The sequence below is a fragment of the Rhamphochromis sp. 'chilingali' genome (genome assembly GCF_963969265.1).
Source record: "Rhamphochromis sp. 'chilingali' genome assembly, chromosome: 14".
In the NCBI taxonomy this organism is placed as follows: Eukaryota; Metazoa; Chordata; class Actinopteri; order Cichliformes; family Cichlidae; genus Rhamphochromis; species Rhamphochromis sp. 'chilingali'.
The window spans coordinates 21,841,710-21,859,613 of record NC_137941.1 but is presented as its reverse complement, the minus strand read 5'-3'; the positions used below and the strand labels follow the sequence as shown (position 1 = coordinate 21,859,613).

Sequence of the window (17,904 nt, the reverse complement as noted above, 5' to 3'; positions counted from 1 at the left end):
CCTTGGAGAAGGTTGTGTTGGAAAATCCCAGAATATAAGCAGTTTCTGAAATACTCAAGACTACACTGTCTGGCATAAACAATCATGGCACACTCAATCACCTTGAGGCATTCTGATACTGCAGCAGGCTGTAATGACCATGTCTAAATGCATGCAGTTGCTGCCATGTGATTGGCTGATTAAATATTTGGATTAGCAAACAGTGTACCATATGTACCTAATGAAGTGGCCAGTATAATTACTGGCAATGTTTTTATGTGAGCCTTTGTTCTTAGAAAACAAAATAGGTGGAGTTCCCATTTGCTGTTTTTGTCTTTAAACTGAAAACTATAACCATCTAAAAACATTTTATGGGCGTGGATTATTTGTAGCTGATGAGACTGGCTGGTGCTATGCTGAGCACGTTGAGCATTACTACAAAACTAAAAACCGCAACACAAAAGGGGACCCTCGATTTCTATAAATAACTGTTTGGCAGTCTGATACAATTGAGGTGGTGAGCAAAAAACTTGTCTTTGGGATTTAGGAAGTCATTTTTAATTTTAACAATCTGAACCACTAACTGTTGTTGAATTATCTCAGAACCCAAATTACACTTTTTACCAAATTACTAGCTGTCTGTAAAATTAATATGCTGGTATTCAAATTGCTAAACTGTTGATATGTAGAAAAAATAAAAATAAATCAAGTTTTCTGGAAAAGTTTGAGTAATTCCTGAATTAACTCAAACTTAGAACAGTGGGTTTGCACAGAGTTGAATTTTTCAGATGCGACGTTAATGTCAGTATTCCTGCTTCATCAGGATGGCACTTTGCTCAATCATTTGAGAGACAGGTTGATGAGAACATTTAATCATATTCATCTGCAGCTCAGCATCAAAACACAGGAAACAGCAATCAAGAAGTCTGGTTGGTGCCACAGCTTTCTCTCACTGCAGAGAGAATGACAACAGGACATTTTCCAGGACATTCACACACGCAACAGTGGAGCTAAGATTCGATTGCCTTGTTGTCTACAGGTTGGAGGAGGTGGTGTACAATAAGTTCTCCTTTGCTGTTGATGTATGCATCGGCCATGTCATGCTCAGCAGGGAGCCCATAGGGAGTCTTTAGTGGCTGTATCCTGAAGGTATCAGAAAGAGATGGCAAAGGAGATATAACAGTATAGATATGTAGGCATCTCGGGCAACCTCAATTTGAAAAAAAACTAACCTTTTTTTAATAGTACTTTAAGAGTGATGTGTTACTACTTTTGGTTAATTAATCCTACCTTACAAGGTGCTTGACAAACTTCAGTTGGCTGTTGACTGCAGGAGTATTTTTATGAATTACAGGGACGTGAGCCTAAGTGCGAGACAAAGGCAGAGAAAATTATTCCAAAAGATAAAGGCTGTGAGCGTCTGCATGAGGTGACACACTCTGTACAGATCATTTATCCTGATCAGAGCTCCTTCAGGGTACAAGTCACTGTTGAAAGATGCTGAAAGACGCAAAGAATTAAATGGAAATTCCTGAACTAAAGCTGACAGCAGTGTTTTGTTGTATGTGCAAAAAAAAACAAAAAAAAAAAAACATTGAACATGATCCGGTTACATTAAGTTAATCCAAAAGTAAAACAAAAACGATCTGTAGCCTTTACAAAAAGGGAACCCAGTTTGGGGTCCTGTACCATGACAGAAATTTTACCTTTTGAAGCCCGAGGTGTTTTATTATCTCTTTCTCCCAGTATGGCCTTCGCAGCGCACTTTTGACCCGCATCACTATGTGCAGCTTGTGCGGCTGGTCTGGATCGCCACCATATTTCTCGTGCTCTTTCGATCGCTCAGCAAAAATCTGTTAAGAAAATACAGAATAAAGGATTATCATTATTCCATGGCAGGATTCATCTGTAATGACGGGCCTAAAGCAACACTTTAAAAAAAAAAAAAAAAAAAAAATGCTGAGTAGCTAATAATCCACCTAAACCATTGTGTCTACTGGACCTGCTGGAATTATACCCAAACTTACTTAATCCAAATAAATATTAATGTAAAAGAATTATATTTTGACACACACATGGGTAGGGCCACAAGACGTTACATACTTTGAGTGTTGCTAATTACTTTACAAATGTACAACATTATAGATTCTAAATTTATTCTTACCTCTGGTGGGATTCTGGATTTGGAGAATTTGCTTCTTGCTGACACATACCATGCACAAGGTGACAAAACTGGAGCTTCTGTCAGGGTCTGTAACATATGCAAACAGAGAGAAGGTAAAAAGCAAAGCCCAGTATCAAGGAAAATGTGTTTACTTACATATGTAGAAAATCTAAAAAGTTCTGTAGAGTTAAGTCTCAGAGATAGATTGCTGTTACTGGTGGTAGATATTCTTTTCTTTAGGGAACAAAAGTTTTTGTTTTTGTTTTTTTAATGATTTAAAAATCTGATATTCTGACACATCAGCAGATATTTTGTTTTTATCTTTCAGATCCACAAAATATGAACAGATTTCCCTAACATTTGTCATGTGTAGTTATCCGTTTACTGATTTATGCTTTGCCTGACTCTGGTCAGGTTGTTGGATTTGTGTTACTCCAAACAGCTAATAGCAAAAGGGAAGTTGGAGCACATTCCTCCCATATTAGCTTTTCATCTCTGGATCCCTGTTAAATCTAGAATTGGATATAAAATTCTTCCTCCTTACATACATCTGATACACCTGAGCACTTCCACTTGTCTCTTTTCACTCCCCTTCTGTTTACACACCACTGCACCAAGTCATTATTGCATACATACATTTTTGCCTTCCCTCTCTCCCTTAGTCTGCTTTTTCCTACCTCTTTGCTTTTTCCCCCTCTCTCTTCTATTTCCTCTTATCACCCTCTCCAGTCACAGCATATGCCTGCCCCTCCATGAGGTGGTTCTGTCAGAGGTTTCTTCCTGTTAAAAGGGAGTTTTTCCTTCCCACCATCACAAAGTGCTTGTTCATGGGGGCTAGTTGAACTCTAGAGTCTTTACCTTACGGCATAAAGCGCCTTGAGGCGACTTTTGTTTTGATTTGGCGCTATATAAATAAAATTGAATTGAATTGAATTAAAGCATATTGAAGCGATTTTTGATGTGAACTGGTGCTATATATAAAATAAACCTGAACTGAATCTTAGATGACAATATTAGTATTAAAGTTCTAACTTTAATACTTGGAGCACTTTCTGCAGCAAATGTAGCCTAGTGCACATCACAGCTGACTGGATAGTGGTGCAGAGAAGCCCAGTGGCTTCACACAACAAGTGAGTTTCATTAATGCTGAGTTAGTTACAATGGCCTCATTTTCTTTTCTTTTTTTACATAACTGAGCACGTTGTATATGTATCCAGGACATTGGTCATTATATTTGAAAGTTTCGCGTCCTAAAATTCAGCACTGCAGTCATCTAGCAAACAAAATAAATAAATCCAGTAAACCTAGAAAAATCCAGTAACTATTCTCCAAGTTCCATCCCTGATTTGGGTTTCAGGTTTAGCTGGATTTTTCCTCAAGCAGCGTTAAACTAAATGAGCCCGTATGTCAACTTCAAGATGTACGAAGCACTTTGTAGACAGTTCAAGTCTGAAACATTAAAAACGTGCAGTGATGTACCCACCTTTACTGATAAAAAGCTCAAACTGCGACAGACAGCTGACATGTTGTGTTCCTTCTGCTGCTCTTTAGCTAACAGGGGCTACGAGACAAGGTTACAGCCTTGCTAACCGCTAAATAACACGGAACTCGAGCCTAACTAACCGCTATGAAAAACTGACCTATAATCATACCAAATTTACCAAGTTCGCACATTTAAACATTAATTCGGCACTGAAAACAGCAGTGAAACAGGAGAGTCACGCTGCTGTCAAGCCCTCTCTCTCCGCCGTCTTAACCGGAAACGTCGGGGAGTTACATTAAAAGAGCACCGCCTCTTCGAGAGCACCGCAATTTGCACATTGTTCCTACCCTAATTTTTCTAGTGTGATAAATATGTTGTTTGAATAAATTTGGACTTAATAAAAACTGAAAATACTTTAACTGTGTGTTTTTATAAAAAAAAATACATAACCATCAATTTTCTAACCAAGGTCATTACGTTTCTCCGGGAGTTATTTTTATGGGGCACTCGTGGGTAGAGCTACTTCTCTCAGCTTCTTTCCTGTCACTGGTGAAACGTGAGGTTTATTTAGAGTTATATAGGTCTTAAAAGACAGTTGAAAGACAGAACAATGACACAAAACCACCTGTCGGGAATGGAGGCGTCCGCCGTGTCTGTCTTGAAGCGAGCGGTGGAGCTGGACCAGAGCGAACGTTTCCAGGAGTCTCTCATCTGCTACCAGGAAGGCATCCAGCTGCTTATGGACGCGTTAAAAGGTCCTCCTTTAAAAATAAATAAATATTAATAATTACATATTTTAAACATTGCCCTGAATTACGCTGAACGTCTTTTTTTTAATGTTCTCTTTGTCCTGTGAGCAGCTGTAAAAGATGACTCAAAGAGAGGACACTACAGAGAGAAGATAAAGGGCTACATGGACAGAGCAGAGCAAATCAAAGTTCATGTGAATCAGATGAAGGAAGGTAATTTGCCAGTAATGGAGCAAAAAAGGGCAAAGTGGGCCGGGCAAAGATGAATTACCCTGATCGACTGAGCCTCTTGTTTGCAGTGGTTTTGACTGTTAGACCTGTAGCACCTGTGTGTAAATGAGAGGGAGACAGGTGTAACAGTGGAGCTCCAAGGGGCAGAGGTAGATGTAGCGACCCCGAAAGGGAGCAAGAAGTAGAACTTTGTGGTAATTTTGACACAAGCAAGAACTCAAATCAGGTGAACAAGGTGCTTCAGTGTTGCATATGACCAAATTAATAATTTGCACAATCTTACTGACCCTGTTGATTTGGGTTGCTGAAGCCCACTTTGCCCTGTAATCCAGCTCTAGCTGAATATTGACTGTGCGATCTTCTCAACAACCAAAATCTTGTTTATTGTTTTGTTATATCCCTTACATTTATGTATAAATCTAATTATGTCTAGTATCTCTTATAGGCAGGATCCTATTCCAGTGTAGGACTGTGCTGGTTAAGTTTTTAGATTTAGGGGGAAAATATATGGTAAGAGCCACAGCTAAAGAAGGGGGTTTTCAAAATTTGTGTTTCTCTTATCTTCCCTGATAGATGGGAAGTACCACGAGCAGATAAGAATATCAGAGGATGCTACTGGTTACAGCTATGAGGTTCTGTTCAAGCCATACATCAGCAGCGCTCTCACTGAAGTCTGGGTGGAGGACCCGTACATACGGCACACCCACCAAGTAAGAGTTTTGTCCTCATTAACTGGGGTTTTTATTCATTCCACTCTGTCATCAGTCTTTTATCAGGCTTTGTTCAGAGGTTGGAGCTTATCTTTAATGAGTTCATCCATTAATTTGATACCAATAGAATGATACTAGAGGACTAAGTCTGCAATACACGTATACATTTTCCGCCTTGGGTAGCAGGAGCAGCCGACAGGGGGGACATAATCTCTTTAACATGTCCTGGTCTGCGCCAGGGTCTCTCTGTGGCCAGAAAGCCTTCAACATTTAGATGGCTGAAAGATTTATTGATTAATAGAACTATCACAGATTAGTTGAAGTTAAACAAACAAATGTTATAAAAATCTGTCTGGTAGGTTATGAAAAGACTGCTAAGCTGACTTTAATTAAACTTTTTGTAGAGGTCGTGTATGGGAAAAGGAGGAACACATTCAGTTATGATGTGGATGATGTGTTTGATAAAAGCCTGAACGCATATACTGAAAATCTTTTTTTTCTCTGATCATGTGTTGCAAGCTGCAAGCAAGCAGCTTTCTCCTTATTAGTTTGACTAGGACTTTATAATAAATAATTGTAATTTTATGTTTATGATTTAAAAATCAGCCCTAAACTGTACCAACCTTATATAATATGCCAAACAAAGCCCTCGCCTTTCCTCTCACAAACAGTTGTACAACTTCCTTCGGTTCTGTGAGATGCTGCTAAAAGCCCCCTGCAAGGTGAACAAGATCCACCTCCTCACGTCGCAGGATGAAGTGAGTTACTCACACAATAGAGCTGCATTTTATAGTCAAAGCTGAGCAGCCACTGCTGTCTTCTCTGTTTAGTTTATACTGTCATTTCCCGTCCCGCAGGCTGATAGTGGCCAGCAGAGCGGCGCTCTGGCCGAGTTGAAAGAGAGTCTCAGCGCTCACGGAGTGACTCTAGACCTGCAGTACTCCTCCACTATCCATGACCGGGAGATCAGGTACACCTGCAGATTTTCCTCATTTACAGCAGCCACATACGTGCAGCATGAGGAAGTTCATCCTTGTGACATCTGATGTTCACTTCTACATTAACACTCCATTGCTCAAAATACGGTCTCTTTTATCCCAGTAAATTAAACCTGATTTTATTTTTAGGTTCGATAATGGTTGGATCATAAAAATTGGAAGAGGGTTGGATTACTTCAAGAGACCTAAAGTGAGACTACGCATTATATACTTATTAGTATTCATCTGTAAGTATGGAGTGGCTAAAGTGAACGAGATCTTTCTGTCGTTTGTCTCGCAGGGCCGATTCTCTGTTGGATACTGTGACTATGACCTCAGGCAGTGCCAGGAGACCACCGTAGACATTTTCCACACCAAACACACAAAAACTCTATGAGACTCACAAAGCTAAAATGATTATTTTTTTGCCAAGCCGTTTAATTTACTTACCTGCCTTCCAAACACAAGCAGATCTACAGTATTGTAGGATTTGCTTTAGCTTGCGGGTGTCTGGGGACTGACTTTTATAACAAGATGGGTTACTGTTTGATTTCTGCTGCACTGGAACGTCTTAAATTTCTGCTAACTGTACTGCCGCTGCTATTGGTGAATTTTTAAGTTCAGTTTTCAGTTCTTCAGTTTTCTATGATTTTTTTTCCGTTTTCTATGATATTTATGAAAAATATGGATATTTTTATCTTTTTTTTTTTTTTTTTACTTCCACAGATTGTAATTCTACAGAGACCTTTTTGGGGGGAAATTAATTATTTCAAAACATTTTTTCTAGATTACTTTACACAATTAAAAATGTATTTTTGTTTAAATCAAATTTAAATTTAAAAATACAAAACCAAAACATATTTAAAACGCATTAATAGTAAAATGTGTTACAGGATTGCCAACTTTAGGCCCTTTTTAAATGAATTGCTTATGATGGGTAATTGGACCTCTAGGTAATGAAACATTAGGCCCTTTTCAGTTGACTGGAAATGTACCGTCCTGATTCTATTAGTAGATTAAAGAAACCAAACATGGCCCTGAATATCGTTTTGTACTGAAAAATGAATAAAATGTAACAGTTTTTAAACTATTTATAATACATAAATGCAGAATAAATATTAAAACTGACCAAAGTGTGCTGAAAGATTGTGAGATGCTTTCTTGTTTTCTACAGAATAAAAAAGTCCAAGACACAGATAAAATGAAAACAGTGACCAAGAGGACGAGAGTGGGTAGAGTTACACAGAAAGGTGCACTTACAGAAAGTGTTTATGGTAATCAGCTGGTTGTTTTCCAGGTTATTATAGGGTTAGGGTGGAGGATTACTCTAAAACCTAGAATTAAAACATTTTATTGAACTAAAAAACAAAAACTAGACTTGGAAAAAAATTAAACTAACTGAAAAGATTTTGTGAACTTGGAAAACTGACTAAAAAATGGTAAATGGCCTGTATTTGTTTAGCACTTTACTTAGTCCCTAAGGACCCCAAAGCGCTTTACACTACATTCAGTCATCCACACACTGGTGATGGCAAGCTACATTGTAGCCACAGCTGCCCTGGGGCGCACTGACAGAGGCGAGGCTGCCGGACACTGGCGCTACCGGGCCCTCTGACCACCACCAGTAGGCAACGGGTAGAAGTGTCTTGCCCAAGGACACAATGACCGAGACTGTCGGAGCCAGGGCTCGAACCGGCAACCTTCTGATTACAAGACGAACTGCCAACTCCTGATTGGTCAAATTTTATCGTAGCTTGTCTGATGAAGCGTTGATAGACAAGACTGAGTCCTCTGATTCAACTAAACATTTGCCAACAATAAAAATCTGACTTAAAAAAAAAAAAAAGAGCAGATGCAGGTCAGTGCAGATCAGACCTTGTCATAGTCTCCACACAGTCAGATTATATCCATCAAAAACCACTCATTCACTTATACACACTGTATTTGATTCAGACATAGGTCTTTACATCTGTAACAAGTTCACAAACATTGCAAATCCCATTCTGACTCTTATTACAACAAAGTCTAAGCTTAAGGCACATTCACCACCTGCTTCATAGCTTTCATACATATTACACTGATCAGCAGATTGAGCAGTCATGGAGCACTGAACTCATGATTCCTTAAAAACCTACATATTTCCACAATTATTGAATTCTGGATAAGGTTATTAACACTTACAATTACCGGAGATGTACATGTTTAATATCTTTGACTGATTTTTATGTCCCAAAGCTATATTGTAGCCATAGCTTCTTCTGTTTCTGCTGGCTCTGTATTGGTGCAACATTTCATGCATGTAAGACACTGATGTCTAGTTAACGATTACCATCAAACTCTTATCTGAATCCAGAATCCCAAACTAAATACAGATAAGCTGCAGGGGAAAGCTTGTTCAGTGGTTTCAGATATCGGCCAATTGTTCTTGGGTGAATCAATGGAAACATCTTGCCAAAAAAAAGTCGTCTATAAAAGTGAAAAAATGAAAAACCCCAAAGAAAATTCCCTCACATTTTTTTCACATTTGCTAGAATGAATGGTAACCCTCGTGACTTCAAACAGCGCTGTGATCGGATTATCTATCGGCCTTAATCTCGATATGCACAGCCCTCATCTGGCCTGTGAGAGGAAGAAATTATAATCCATCGCAACACCACATGAATCAGAGACTGCCATATACTGCTAAAAATCAGTACCTTTGCTTTCTTTCTGTCAGGGGGACAAATGCTGTGATGACAAAAGCAGAAAGTGCAATAAACGTGTATGATGCTTTATTATCTACAAACAGCCTCCCTATGATAGCAGATATTAGCCATAATCACATTACATCCCTATTATAAGATAAAAATAAGCCTGTGTGTGTATTCTCCTTTATGTGTAGATTATGGACAATAAATCTATGAATGAGGGAATTAAATAAAACCACATCCCAGACTGTTATGTCACTGTGGGCTCTTATCACGGTGCATGTGTCCCGTTGGATGTAATCCAGATGTTACCCAGCTGGATGTGGGTTCTGGTGGGAGAGACGAGGATTTATCTGTAAGGAGACTCATTGGAGATGCTGCTCAGCCAAGCTTCCAGACACATGGATGCAGATGCAAGCGTTCGCATGCCAATTCCTGCAGGCCCTCCCTCTCGCCGATTGTAGCCCAGTGGCCTAGATTAGCTCTCCCATCTCCCAGTACTGTCCTGTATGAACGCGCAGGAAGTAGGACTCGCAGGAACAATGTGTCATCTCGTTGCTGCGAAACAAGGCGTCGTCTCACAAATCGTGAAAAATGTGTGCGGGAGTTATAGAGGAGCAAAGGTCCCAGGCGAACATTTCAAAGACCGCACCTTCAGGACTGTGGCCAAACAGTCTTGGGTGAAAATGATGTGACGTGCTGGGAGGTGGCTGATTCCTGTTTGTTTTTATTTATTTATTTCATTTCTGAACGCTCACAGCACACCCATAGCCTCCGCTCTTTGATCATCGGAAGGGCGTGAGCGAGCCTGTGCAATATGTAAACAGCTCTATGAGCCATAATTCCTATATTCATGTCCTCTTTCCAGCTGGAGCTTTATTTTTTATTTTTTTACCCTCTACTCTCATTTCTGGGTCTAAAATCAGGTTAACGTTTTATAAGGAGCTTAGCACAGAGGGCCACAGTGTGCCACTAATGTAATAGAGTATCTCTCTCGCTCTCTTTCTCTCACTCTCTCTCTCTCACACACACACATTCTCATCTGTCCTCTTTTCTCTTGTGCATTTGCTCACCCTGTCAGGAAGTGACCTTCTCTCTCTCTCTCTCCCTTTCTTTCTTTTCTCCCAGCCTGTTTTTTTTCCCACCTCCCTCACTCCCTTCCCTCGGTATCTCCCTCCGTCTGCAGATGTGGTATGTCTGAGGTTTAATCATTAAGGCAGGGACACAGCTGATACAAGACCGCTCCGTGAAGAGAGGAGGACGATCAGGAGGGACAAATTGAGGTGCTTGGTTTTAGATTTTTGGTAAGTTCAGCCGTTGTTTTCTTTTTTTTTCTTCCTCCTTCCCCATCTGGAGTGCGTGTGTGTTTTCCCCCAGGGAATGTCACCTGGTGGAGAAATGTTGCAGCGTTGTGGATCATTACGGCGTTGTGAAATCTTACAAGAATCTCTCTGCAATGTCAATAATCCACCGGATTATCCTCTGTTTCTCTGGGAGCTATAGTTCAGCTCAGTGAACGGTGAAACCGCAGGGAGCACTTCACTGCGGAGAGGAAATCAAGTCTGAGGTTTACATACTGTTTAAATCGATTTGCTTAAACTGATCGCAACTTTTTTGAGGATCGAGTGAAAAGGGTGTAATCGGTGACATGAGAGGTGCAGTGTGGACTTTGCTTGTTTGTCCATAACCTGGCACATCTTGTCTTATCAGGCAGTTATACAGCCTCATGCTCTGTTGACAACAGTTCCTTAGATACACCAGCACCCTGCAAAAGGTGGGATATACTAATGTCAGGCCGGTCTTCATGAAAAAAATTGGAACTGACTTTAGCATAGAGTAGCACGCCAACTCAGTAAGATGGTAAAGCAGTGAAGGAAGATTTTAGCTTTTGCTTTGTTCATCATATGTGCTGTACAGTGCGATGCCATGCTTCAAATCCACGTTCTTGCTACTCTGCAGTACCTGGGGTGTTTTTTCTTGGCAATGCCACATGTAACATCGATTAAGACGTTGTTCATCTTGACAACAGACTGTCCTCACCCAGCCCTCCCAACTGATAATGAACAGTAATAAACCTTTGAACCTCGAGTCCATGTTTACTCCTGCAAAGACAACAAGCGAAGTGTTTTCCACTGAACACTTAACTGTCATCTGCTCTACACTTTTTTTTTCTTTTAGGGATCAGACCGATGGAGTCTTTCTCGGGAGACGCAGAAGAAAGCGCAGAGGACGTCGCAGGTGAGGTGATCTGTCTCGTAGTTTAACCTGAGAGTGCTAACACATCGTCATGAAGTGAAATATGAAAGAGATGCTCATTGATAGAACGTCTCGAAAACAGAAAATAGAGAGCACGTGAGTTCTCCTTGTTCACGTGCGCGTGAAATGCTGTGACCTGGATCTGTCTCGGTCTCAATCTCTGTTAGGACGTAAAAGATCCAAGATCAAGGATCTGAAAACTCGTCTCTTTGGGAAAAGTAAGAGAGCAGGCGGAGAAGGAAATACCAAACTCAGCCAGTCAGCCAGTGACATCACTGCAGGAAAAGATCTCGGATCAGAAGAAGATTTGGTGTGAGTGTTTACGTGACACGACGCCTTTCGAAAAATTCTCTTTCAGGTTCACTTACTTGTCCTTACTTTGACTCGTCCTTCTTCTGGCTCCACTTAGATGCGCACAGGCCATCATGGGATCGCGGGCACTGTCCCACGACAGCATCTTTCTGGATGACCTGGTCATGACAGAGCCTGAACCCACCAGGGTCTTATCTCAGGAGAACGTTCACAGCAAAATCAAAGCTCTCCAGGTACGGCACTTCTTTATTTTAGGCCTGTTGTTTAAACTTATGGTAACAGTGACTCTATTAAAATCCTCGTGATGCGCTCTGTCATCACAGATGACGCTTCAGCAGCAGAAAATGCATTTGGGCCCACCTCCTATGGTCCTGCGAATGAGACGTCCACCAGATCTGAGCAGCCAGGAGTCACTTCCTCACAGTCCTCCTCATGATTCAGGAGAAGACAATACATCTCAGGAAACCCTTACAAAGGTGCATAATCCTGCTGATTAGATGATGCGTGGATTCAAAAGCAGGATTTGCATTTGTTTAAATTTAACAAGCAAGCATAAAGTGTTCTGATCATATGTTTTTATTCTCAGCATATCCCATAAAAAAAGGCCAGCGCTGTACCCCCATTTTTTCCTATTATAGTTATAACTGAAAAAAGTGGGGTTATAAATACCTATATAGCATCATTTAAGAAAACAGTATATAGCAATCCCTAAAACAGCTGGTCGCTGTAAAACGTTTTATTTAAGCAGGAGAAAGTGGTGCATATGTTGGGGACTATTTTAAGACACAGATTAATGCACCGTAAATCCTCAGGATTGACTGGACAGAAACTTCAAGAGAGGAATCTGTCATCTGAAATGCTGTTTCCAAAAGTCGAATCAGTGATGGAGCCAGAGGGTTCTTATGTAAGGTGCACTGTTAAACTGTGTCCCTGCAAGCCTGGCCCCTCTTTGGCTCCACTCCATATAGAATATCAGATAGGTAATAGAGGTTATCAACAACCTGTTAGGTGAGGCTGTGTGCAGGCAGGAATAGGACCCAAGGTGCAGACTCCGGAGACAGTCGTGAACTCAAAAAGGCTTTAATTAGGTACTCAAAAATATAACATAACTAAAAAACTCAAAACAAACTTAAACTGGAGGAATGACAGAACACACAGCTAGGAAAACGGTAGATCGCGACACGGACACAGAGAAACACAGGGCTTAAATACACAGAGGGAGCAATCAGGGAATGGGTAACAGGAGGGAAACACAGCTGGGGCAAATCAGGCCTAACGAGACAAGGGGAAGCAAAACCAGACACATTAACATCAGACATGGACTTTCAAAGTAAAACAGGAAACACATAACACAGACTGAACAAAGACACAGACTCGCACGCACTGCAACAGAGGGAACAGAGACGTGGGACCAGGGCAGACACAGACACTGACTGGACATGGGGATATAGCCACTAAGGACACACAGAGACGCGAACTAGACAAGGGGATACAGCTGACAGGGGAGACAGAGCAGCTAGAGAAGACAGAGACATAAACTATAAGACAGAACTCAAAGAAACCAAAGACTAGAAAGTATAAATAATATAATAAACTCAAAACCCCTGGGTCAACGACCCAGGCATCCTAACACAACCATGTGTGATACATTGACATAATAATCCAAAACACTGTATTTTGTAGTTCTTTCTCTTAGCCCATTGTTTGCAGGATTGTACAGCGATTTTGTTGGCCTTTTTTTCTTTGCAGGCGATATCTCAGCCAACATCTCGCACTCTCTCACCCATCCCCAAACCTGCACCTATCAAATCTCTTCCCTCGACTCCATCCCATGCTTTTCCTCTTTCCGTCCCCTCTGTTTCTCCTTCTGCTGCTGAGGTCCCGTCGGATTTTAGAACACCGGCTCAGTTCGCTTCTCGATTAGACACTTCTGCCGCACGCCACCGAATGTCTATCAAACCCAGAAACCAGAGGGCCAGCACTAAGATGAAAGCTGCCGCGGTAAGTTGCTGTAGTTATTTCTCTCTCTTGTATGCTCTTTGTATAAGCAAATAGTGCACCGCCACTTCACTTTCCTGCCCTTCATATCTCTCGCTCTTTTTTTATTTATCTTCAGACTGTCTCTCAGTCTCATTTAGACACCATGAACAACATTGACCGACCCGAGCCTGTCAAAGAACTAAAACACCATCTTGGTGCTCAAGAAGAAGTAACAGTGGAAACAAAAGAAGAAGAAAAAGTTGCTGTTCCCATTGTACATCAGCGTCTTCCTTCAAAATGTGCAGAAATGGCACCGGTCACATCAGAGGCGGTACCCAAACCAACAAGTCAAAGTTTCTCCAAACAGGACTACGTTCTTCCTGAGACTGTAGCCTCCCAAGTACCTCGAGTTAAACCTCGCAGACGTGTGGGTTCAGCATCTGGTGAACGTCCACACTCGTCCTTCATAGAGTCAGGACTGAAGGAACAAAGACAAGGGGATTTGGAGAAGCAACTAATGCCTCATGATGATAATGCCTCAGGAATGGCATTCAGGTGTTCCTCTGCTAGCCAGGAGGTTCAAGGTGATAGCGAACCCACAAGAGGAATTAAACGATATGCCCAAGGATCTGGCTCTTTCCACTTTTCTGTCACTGCATCGAAAAACAGAGATGGAGAAAGACCCCGATCGGGCAGTTTTTTGGGAGTTTTGGAACAAGCTGAAGCCAGGAACAGGATCAGTAGGGAAATGGAGGAGAAAAACAGGGAAAAGGAGGAAGTTAAAGAGCCAAGAGAGCATCCTTTTGCTTTAGGAAGGTTTCGTCAAGAAGGCGCACCACCTAAAACCTCAGCTGTTCCCTGGGACAGGAGTGACAGCTTCAAAAAGGTGGAATCAGTGACAGCATATAAAGATGCACCTGCAGACACAGGCGCTGCTGAGGCGGAGGAGATCGAGAGCAGCCAGGAAGAGGTGGAAGAGGCGGTGGAAGCAAAGGAGCCCCAGGAGGAACAAGGAAAAACAGCTTTCGGTGTCAAACTGCGCTCCACATCTCATTCACTTCGATTTCGGCTTGATACATCTTCTAACAGGCATTCAAAGTCAGCACTGGGTGAGGACCAAGGTGACCAAAAATGCCAAGAAATAAGTGAAAAAAAGTTGCAAGAAAATGCGTCTTGGATGCCATCCTCCTCTGGAGAGGTCAGACCAGCTGGTGAGTCTTTCAGAGCTCCTAACATTGCCATGTAGAAGGTTTGAAAGTACTTAAAATAGTTTTTAAAAATGTCTTGCAAATTCAGAAAAATCCAGCTAAGTAAATTAGAACTAAAAGGAAAAAGCTAAAGAATTTAGGCAAAATGTGTAAAGTAAAAATAAAATAAAATAAAATAAAATGAAGACTAGATTGAAATAAATATGTAATAATATAGCATAACGCTGACATAATGTCAAAATATCACACTGGAATCACGCTGATTATAGAAGCTGATGTTTAATTTGGAGATCTGCTTTAAATTTACACTGATAGTGAAGCAGCGTCTCACAGCCATTATCTCTTTGATTACAGAGTTAATATTACACAGATGTGCACCGTTGTTGCTGTTTAACATGGTAAATAATCACTCTAGGAAGATAAGATTTTTACTGATCACAGGGGAACTTTGTACTCATTAAGATACCACCCGGGCAAACTTTAACGGTAACAGTGCTGCCGAGCGTATCTAACAGATTTGTGTGTCTCCCTTAGATCAAACCCCATCTGGCTTCTCTCCTCCAGTCAAACATAATGCTCCATTTGCCAGCGAAACGTCCGACGTTCAGCCTGCAAACCTAAAAGAAGCAGAAGCTACACCCCGGGAGCCTCAACCTGCCCCGCAGGCGACCTCATCTGAGGTGTCCTGGATGGCTCTGGCCATGGAAAAAACCAAGAGCCTTCAACAGCTTTTCATTAGTAGATTCCCCAGAGATTTTGCAGGAAATTTACAGGCAAACATGCAATCTTCAGCACGACCGCAGGCACAAGCGCAGCCCACAAATCCAACAGAGACTTTTACACAAGTACGGACACAGACTGTGCAAGCTGCAAAGCAGCCATCGGCAGAAACGAATCAAAGCAGAAGCCAAGCACAGACTGTCAAAACATCACCAGGATTTCTGCAACAGAAGGCATCTCCTGTGCTGTCCAATGCCTCCAGAGATCCACAAATGTCAAAACACACCAGTGAAGACCAGATGAACACAACTAAGTCTGCCTCACATTCAGTGGTAACCACCAATCCGTGGACAACCCATTCTCCTTTGCGCTCCCCTTCACAAACAGACACCTCGTTTCAGTTTGCACAAGGCAGCGCCACACAGTCTCTTGCGCAGTCTTACCTTTCCTCAGGCCAGCAGCAATCCTCCTGGAGCAATCGAGGTCTCCAGTCTGCCCAGCAGCTCAAGCCCACACCTTCAGCGCAGACTTCAGCTCCCGCAGCCTCGTCAGCTGTTGGTTCTGCTTCAGCTTTTGCCTCAGGAAGAGGGGAGAGAGAAGCCAGTGAGCAAAAAGAGGCTCCGCCACTCACAAGCCGAAGAGCATTTTGGTCTGGTTCTGTAAGCGAGAAGGCTGCTTTTTTAGAGAGACGGGGAGAGTGGACCACACCACCTGGACCCAAGGGGGTTTGTGGTACTTCTTTATAACTATCTTTCATATCATTTGCCATCCTCACAGTGCTGCCTGACCTCCCCTTGCTGTCTGTGGCAGTCAGATCAATGCCCATTTGAAAATATAAATGTTTAAAAAATCTCTAAGTCTCTATTTGGCAACTATAACAGTAGCCTAGCATGTGTCCGTCATTCATTTGGTGTCCTGGTGGCTACCAACATATTGTTTTATTGCAATGGAACTGATGATTTTGACTGGGTTTATTAGCAGGTTAAATTTATGATTGTTTCTGGACTTTTTATGGCACTTTCTCACGGTGGTTGAAATGCAGGCCATGAACAGATAATAGGGATTTTTTGAACTGACAAGATTGTCCTGAATGTGTGTTCTTAGGTGGAATTGAGGAAAACGCATACAGACATGCAGGGATCAGGTGAATCCCCTACCTTGGCAAAAAACGCACCTGTGATCAAAGATACAGATGAAAGACAAGCAGTAAACCTTGCAGGTGTGTTTGCTCAGAGTGATAATAAATCATTGCTGTACAAACACCTTTTTAATATTCTTAATGAACCCATTTGACCTAGATTTTTTCTGCGTTTCGTTTTTTAGAGTTAAGCCCCACCAACGTTGCAGAAAGGTCGCGTGAGGACAGATGGTCACGGAAAAATGCAGCGTCTTCTTCATCACCGTCATCATCACCCACACTGCCCTCAGTGCTGCAATCCATGTCTGACAGCGGTCAGCCGTCCTGGATGGAATTGGCCAAGAGGAAGTCAATGGCCTGGAGTGATAAGACCATGGACTAAGAAGGACACGAGTCGATGAAGAGCCCATCATAAAGACTAAAACCGCTTCTGTCAGACAGCCGGTTGTTTGATGCCGTTTTAATTTGGATTTAAGTGTTAATGTTTAATTACGGAAGAGGATTAGGGCTACTGGAAAAAAGAAAGTGGGCACGTCTTTTTTTCTTCTTTTCCAGAATTCTGAGGAAAAAGTCAGAATTCTGACCGTAAAGTAACAATTTTGAGGTAAAAGAATTTTGAGTAAAAAGTCAGAATTCTCACATTAAGGTCAGAATTCTGACTTTTGCCCACTTTTTTTCCCGGTGGCCCTAATCCTCCTATTTAATTGAGAGTGAGGGAAGCAGAATATCTTCTGAAAGTTCATCATGATCGCTGTTATTCAGTTAAGGACGAATATTTCATGTGATTGAGCATTTCACAGCTCTTAAAAGTTTATGTTAAATAATAAATTTGTAAGGACGAGTTTGTTGTTGTCATTGAATGACTTAAACTTCAAGTAAAACGAAATGGTCAAATTACATCGCAGTATAGTCATTCACTTGGTATCACCTGAATATCTCCTGAAATTGTCCATCAAACTGCTAAAAATAAACTTCTTATAACACACAGTATGTGGAGAGCGACAGTCAACGCTGAAAAATGTCCCGAGCTACCTGTTAGATTAACCTCTTGTCTGCCGGTGTTTCCTGGACGTTTACTTCTTCACTAACTTAGTCCACAGCCCCACCTGCAGGCCAGATCTGAGACCTTGTACTAAGCTCTACAGCATTACAGCAAACATGGATTCAAAAATGGTATTTTTTATTAAAAAGTCTGAAATCAACAGGTACCTTATTTTCACACTTTAAAAAAGATGGGTGTGATTTAAAAGTAATAAAAAATAAAAAGTCAATTAAAGCTGACATTTTCAGGACCTCTCATGGCCTTACAC

General features: G+C 41.5%; 3 protein-coding genes across 5 annotated transcripts; 2 read left to right on the top strand and 1 right to left on the bottom strand.

The window, feature by feature from the left end:
• Positions 1–835: 835 nt before the first annotated feature.
• On the bottom strand, positions 836–3,906 carry mrpl30 (mitochondrial ribosomal protein L30). Its single transcript, XM_080903670.1, has 5 exons — positions 3,627–3,906; positions 2,144–2,230; positions 1,686–1,832; positions 1,270–1,343; positions 836–1,122 (listed from the first exon to the last, which is right to left on the bottom strand). Exons 1-5 carry the CDS (start codon positions 3,666–3,668, stop codon positions 990–992), a joined length of 483 nt encoding a protein of 160 aa, XP_080759796.1. The 5' UTR covers positions 3,669–3,906; the 3' UTR covers positions 836–989.
• A 227-nt stretch (positions 3,907–4,133) lies between these two features.
• mitd1 (MIT, microtubule interacting and transport, domain containing 1) lies at positions 4,134–8,535 on the top strand. The gene is made up of 7 exons (XM_080903527.1): positions 4,134–4,381; positions 4,487–4,588; positions 5,180–5,316; positions 5,988–6,074; positions 6,174–6,286; positions 6,444–6,504; positions 6,595–8,535. The coding sequence occupies exons 1-7, from the start codon at positions 4,237–4,239 to the stop codon at positions 6,688–6,690; spliced, it is 741 nt and encodes a 246-aa protein (XP_080759653.1). The 5' UTR covers positions 4,134–4,236; the 3' UTR covers positions 6,691–8,535.
• A 177-nt stretch (positions 8,536–8,712) lies between these two features.
• On the top strand, positions 8,713–17,430 carry cracdla (cracd like a). 3 transcript variants are annotated; one of them, XR_013974050.1, is made up of 10 exons: positions 8,713–10,284; positions 11,159–11,218; positions 11,404–11,548; positions 11,646–11,781; positions 11,872–12,024; positions 13,298–13,549; positions 13,665–14,739; positions 15,271–16,188; positions 16,561–16,675; positions 16,780–16,918. XR_013974050.1 is itself a non-coding variant. In XM_080902592.1 (10 exons), the coding sequence occupies exons 2-10, from the start codon at positions 11,170–11,172 to the stop codon at positions 16,974–16,976; spliced, it is 3,033 nt and encodes a 1,010-aa protein (XP_080758718.1). In that variant the 5' UTR covers positions 8,713–10,284; positions 11,159–11,169; the 3' UTR covers positions 16,977–17,430. The 3 variants fall into 3 exon arrangements, 2 of the variants coding, with proteins under 2 accessions (XP_080758718.1, XP_080758719.1); XM_080902592.1 differs by having other exon boundaries at positions 15,271–16,181; positions 16,780–17,430; XM_080902593.1 differs by having other exon boundaries at positions 10,267–10,284; positions 11,159–11,223; positions 15,271–16,181; positions 16,780–17,430.
• Positions 17,431–17,904: the final 474 nt, after the last annotated feature.

Bases quoted from the DNA above. Each gene is read 5' to 3' on its own strand.
- mrpl30 (XM_080903670.1), bottom strand. From the start codon at position 3,668: ATGTCAGCTGTCTGTCGCAGTTTGAGCTTTTTATCAGTAAAG. The intron at 1,833-2,143 runs GTAAGAATAAAT...TTTTCTTAACAG, and splicing joins AATCCAGAATCCCACCAGAG to ATTTTTGCTGAGCGATCGAA. The intron at 1,344-1,685 runs GTAAAATTTCTG...TCTCGCACTTAG, and splicing joins AACACCTCGGGCTTCAAAAG to GCTCACGTCCCTGTAATTCA.
- mitd1 (XM_080903527.1), top strand. From the start codon at position 4,237: ATGACACAAAACCACCTGTCGGGAATGGAGGCGTCCGCCGTGTCTGTC. The intron at 4,589-5,179 runs GTAATTTGCCAG...CTTCCCTGATAG, and splicing joins TGTGAATCAGATGAAGGAAG to ATGGGAAGTACCACGAGCAG. The intron at 6,287-6,443 runs GTACACCTGCAG...TTTTATTTTTAG, and splicing joins ATCCATGACCGGGAGATCAG to GTTCGATAATGGTTGGATCA.
- cracdla (XM_080902592.1), top strand. From the start codon at position 11,170: ATGGAGTCTTTCTCGGGAGACGCAGAAGAAAGCGCAGAGGACGTCGCA. The intron at 11,219-11,403 runs GTGAGGTGATCT...AATCTCTGTTAG, and splicing joins AAGCGCAGAGGACGTCGCAG to GACGTAAAAGATCCAAGATC. The intron at 13,550-13,664 runs GTAAGTTGCTGT...ATTTATCTTCAG, and splicing joins CTAAGATGAAAGCTGCCGCG to ACTGTCTCTCAGTCTCATTT.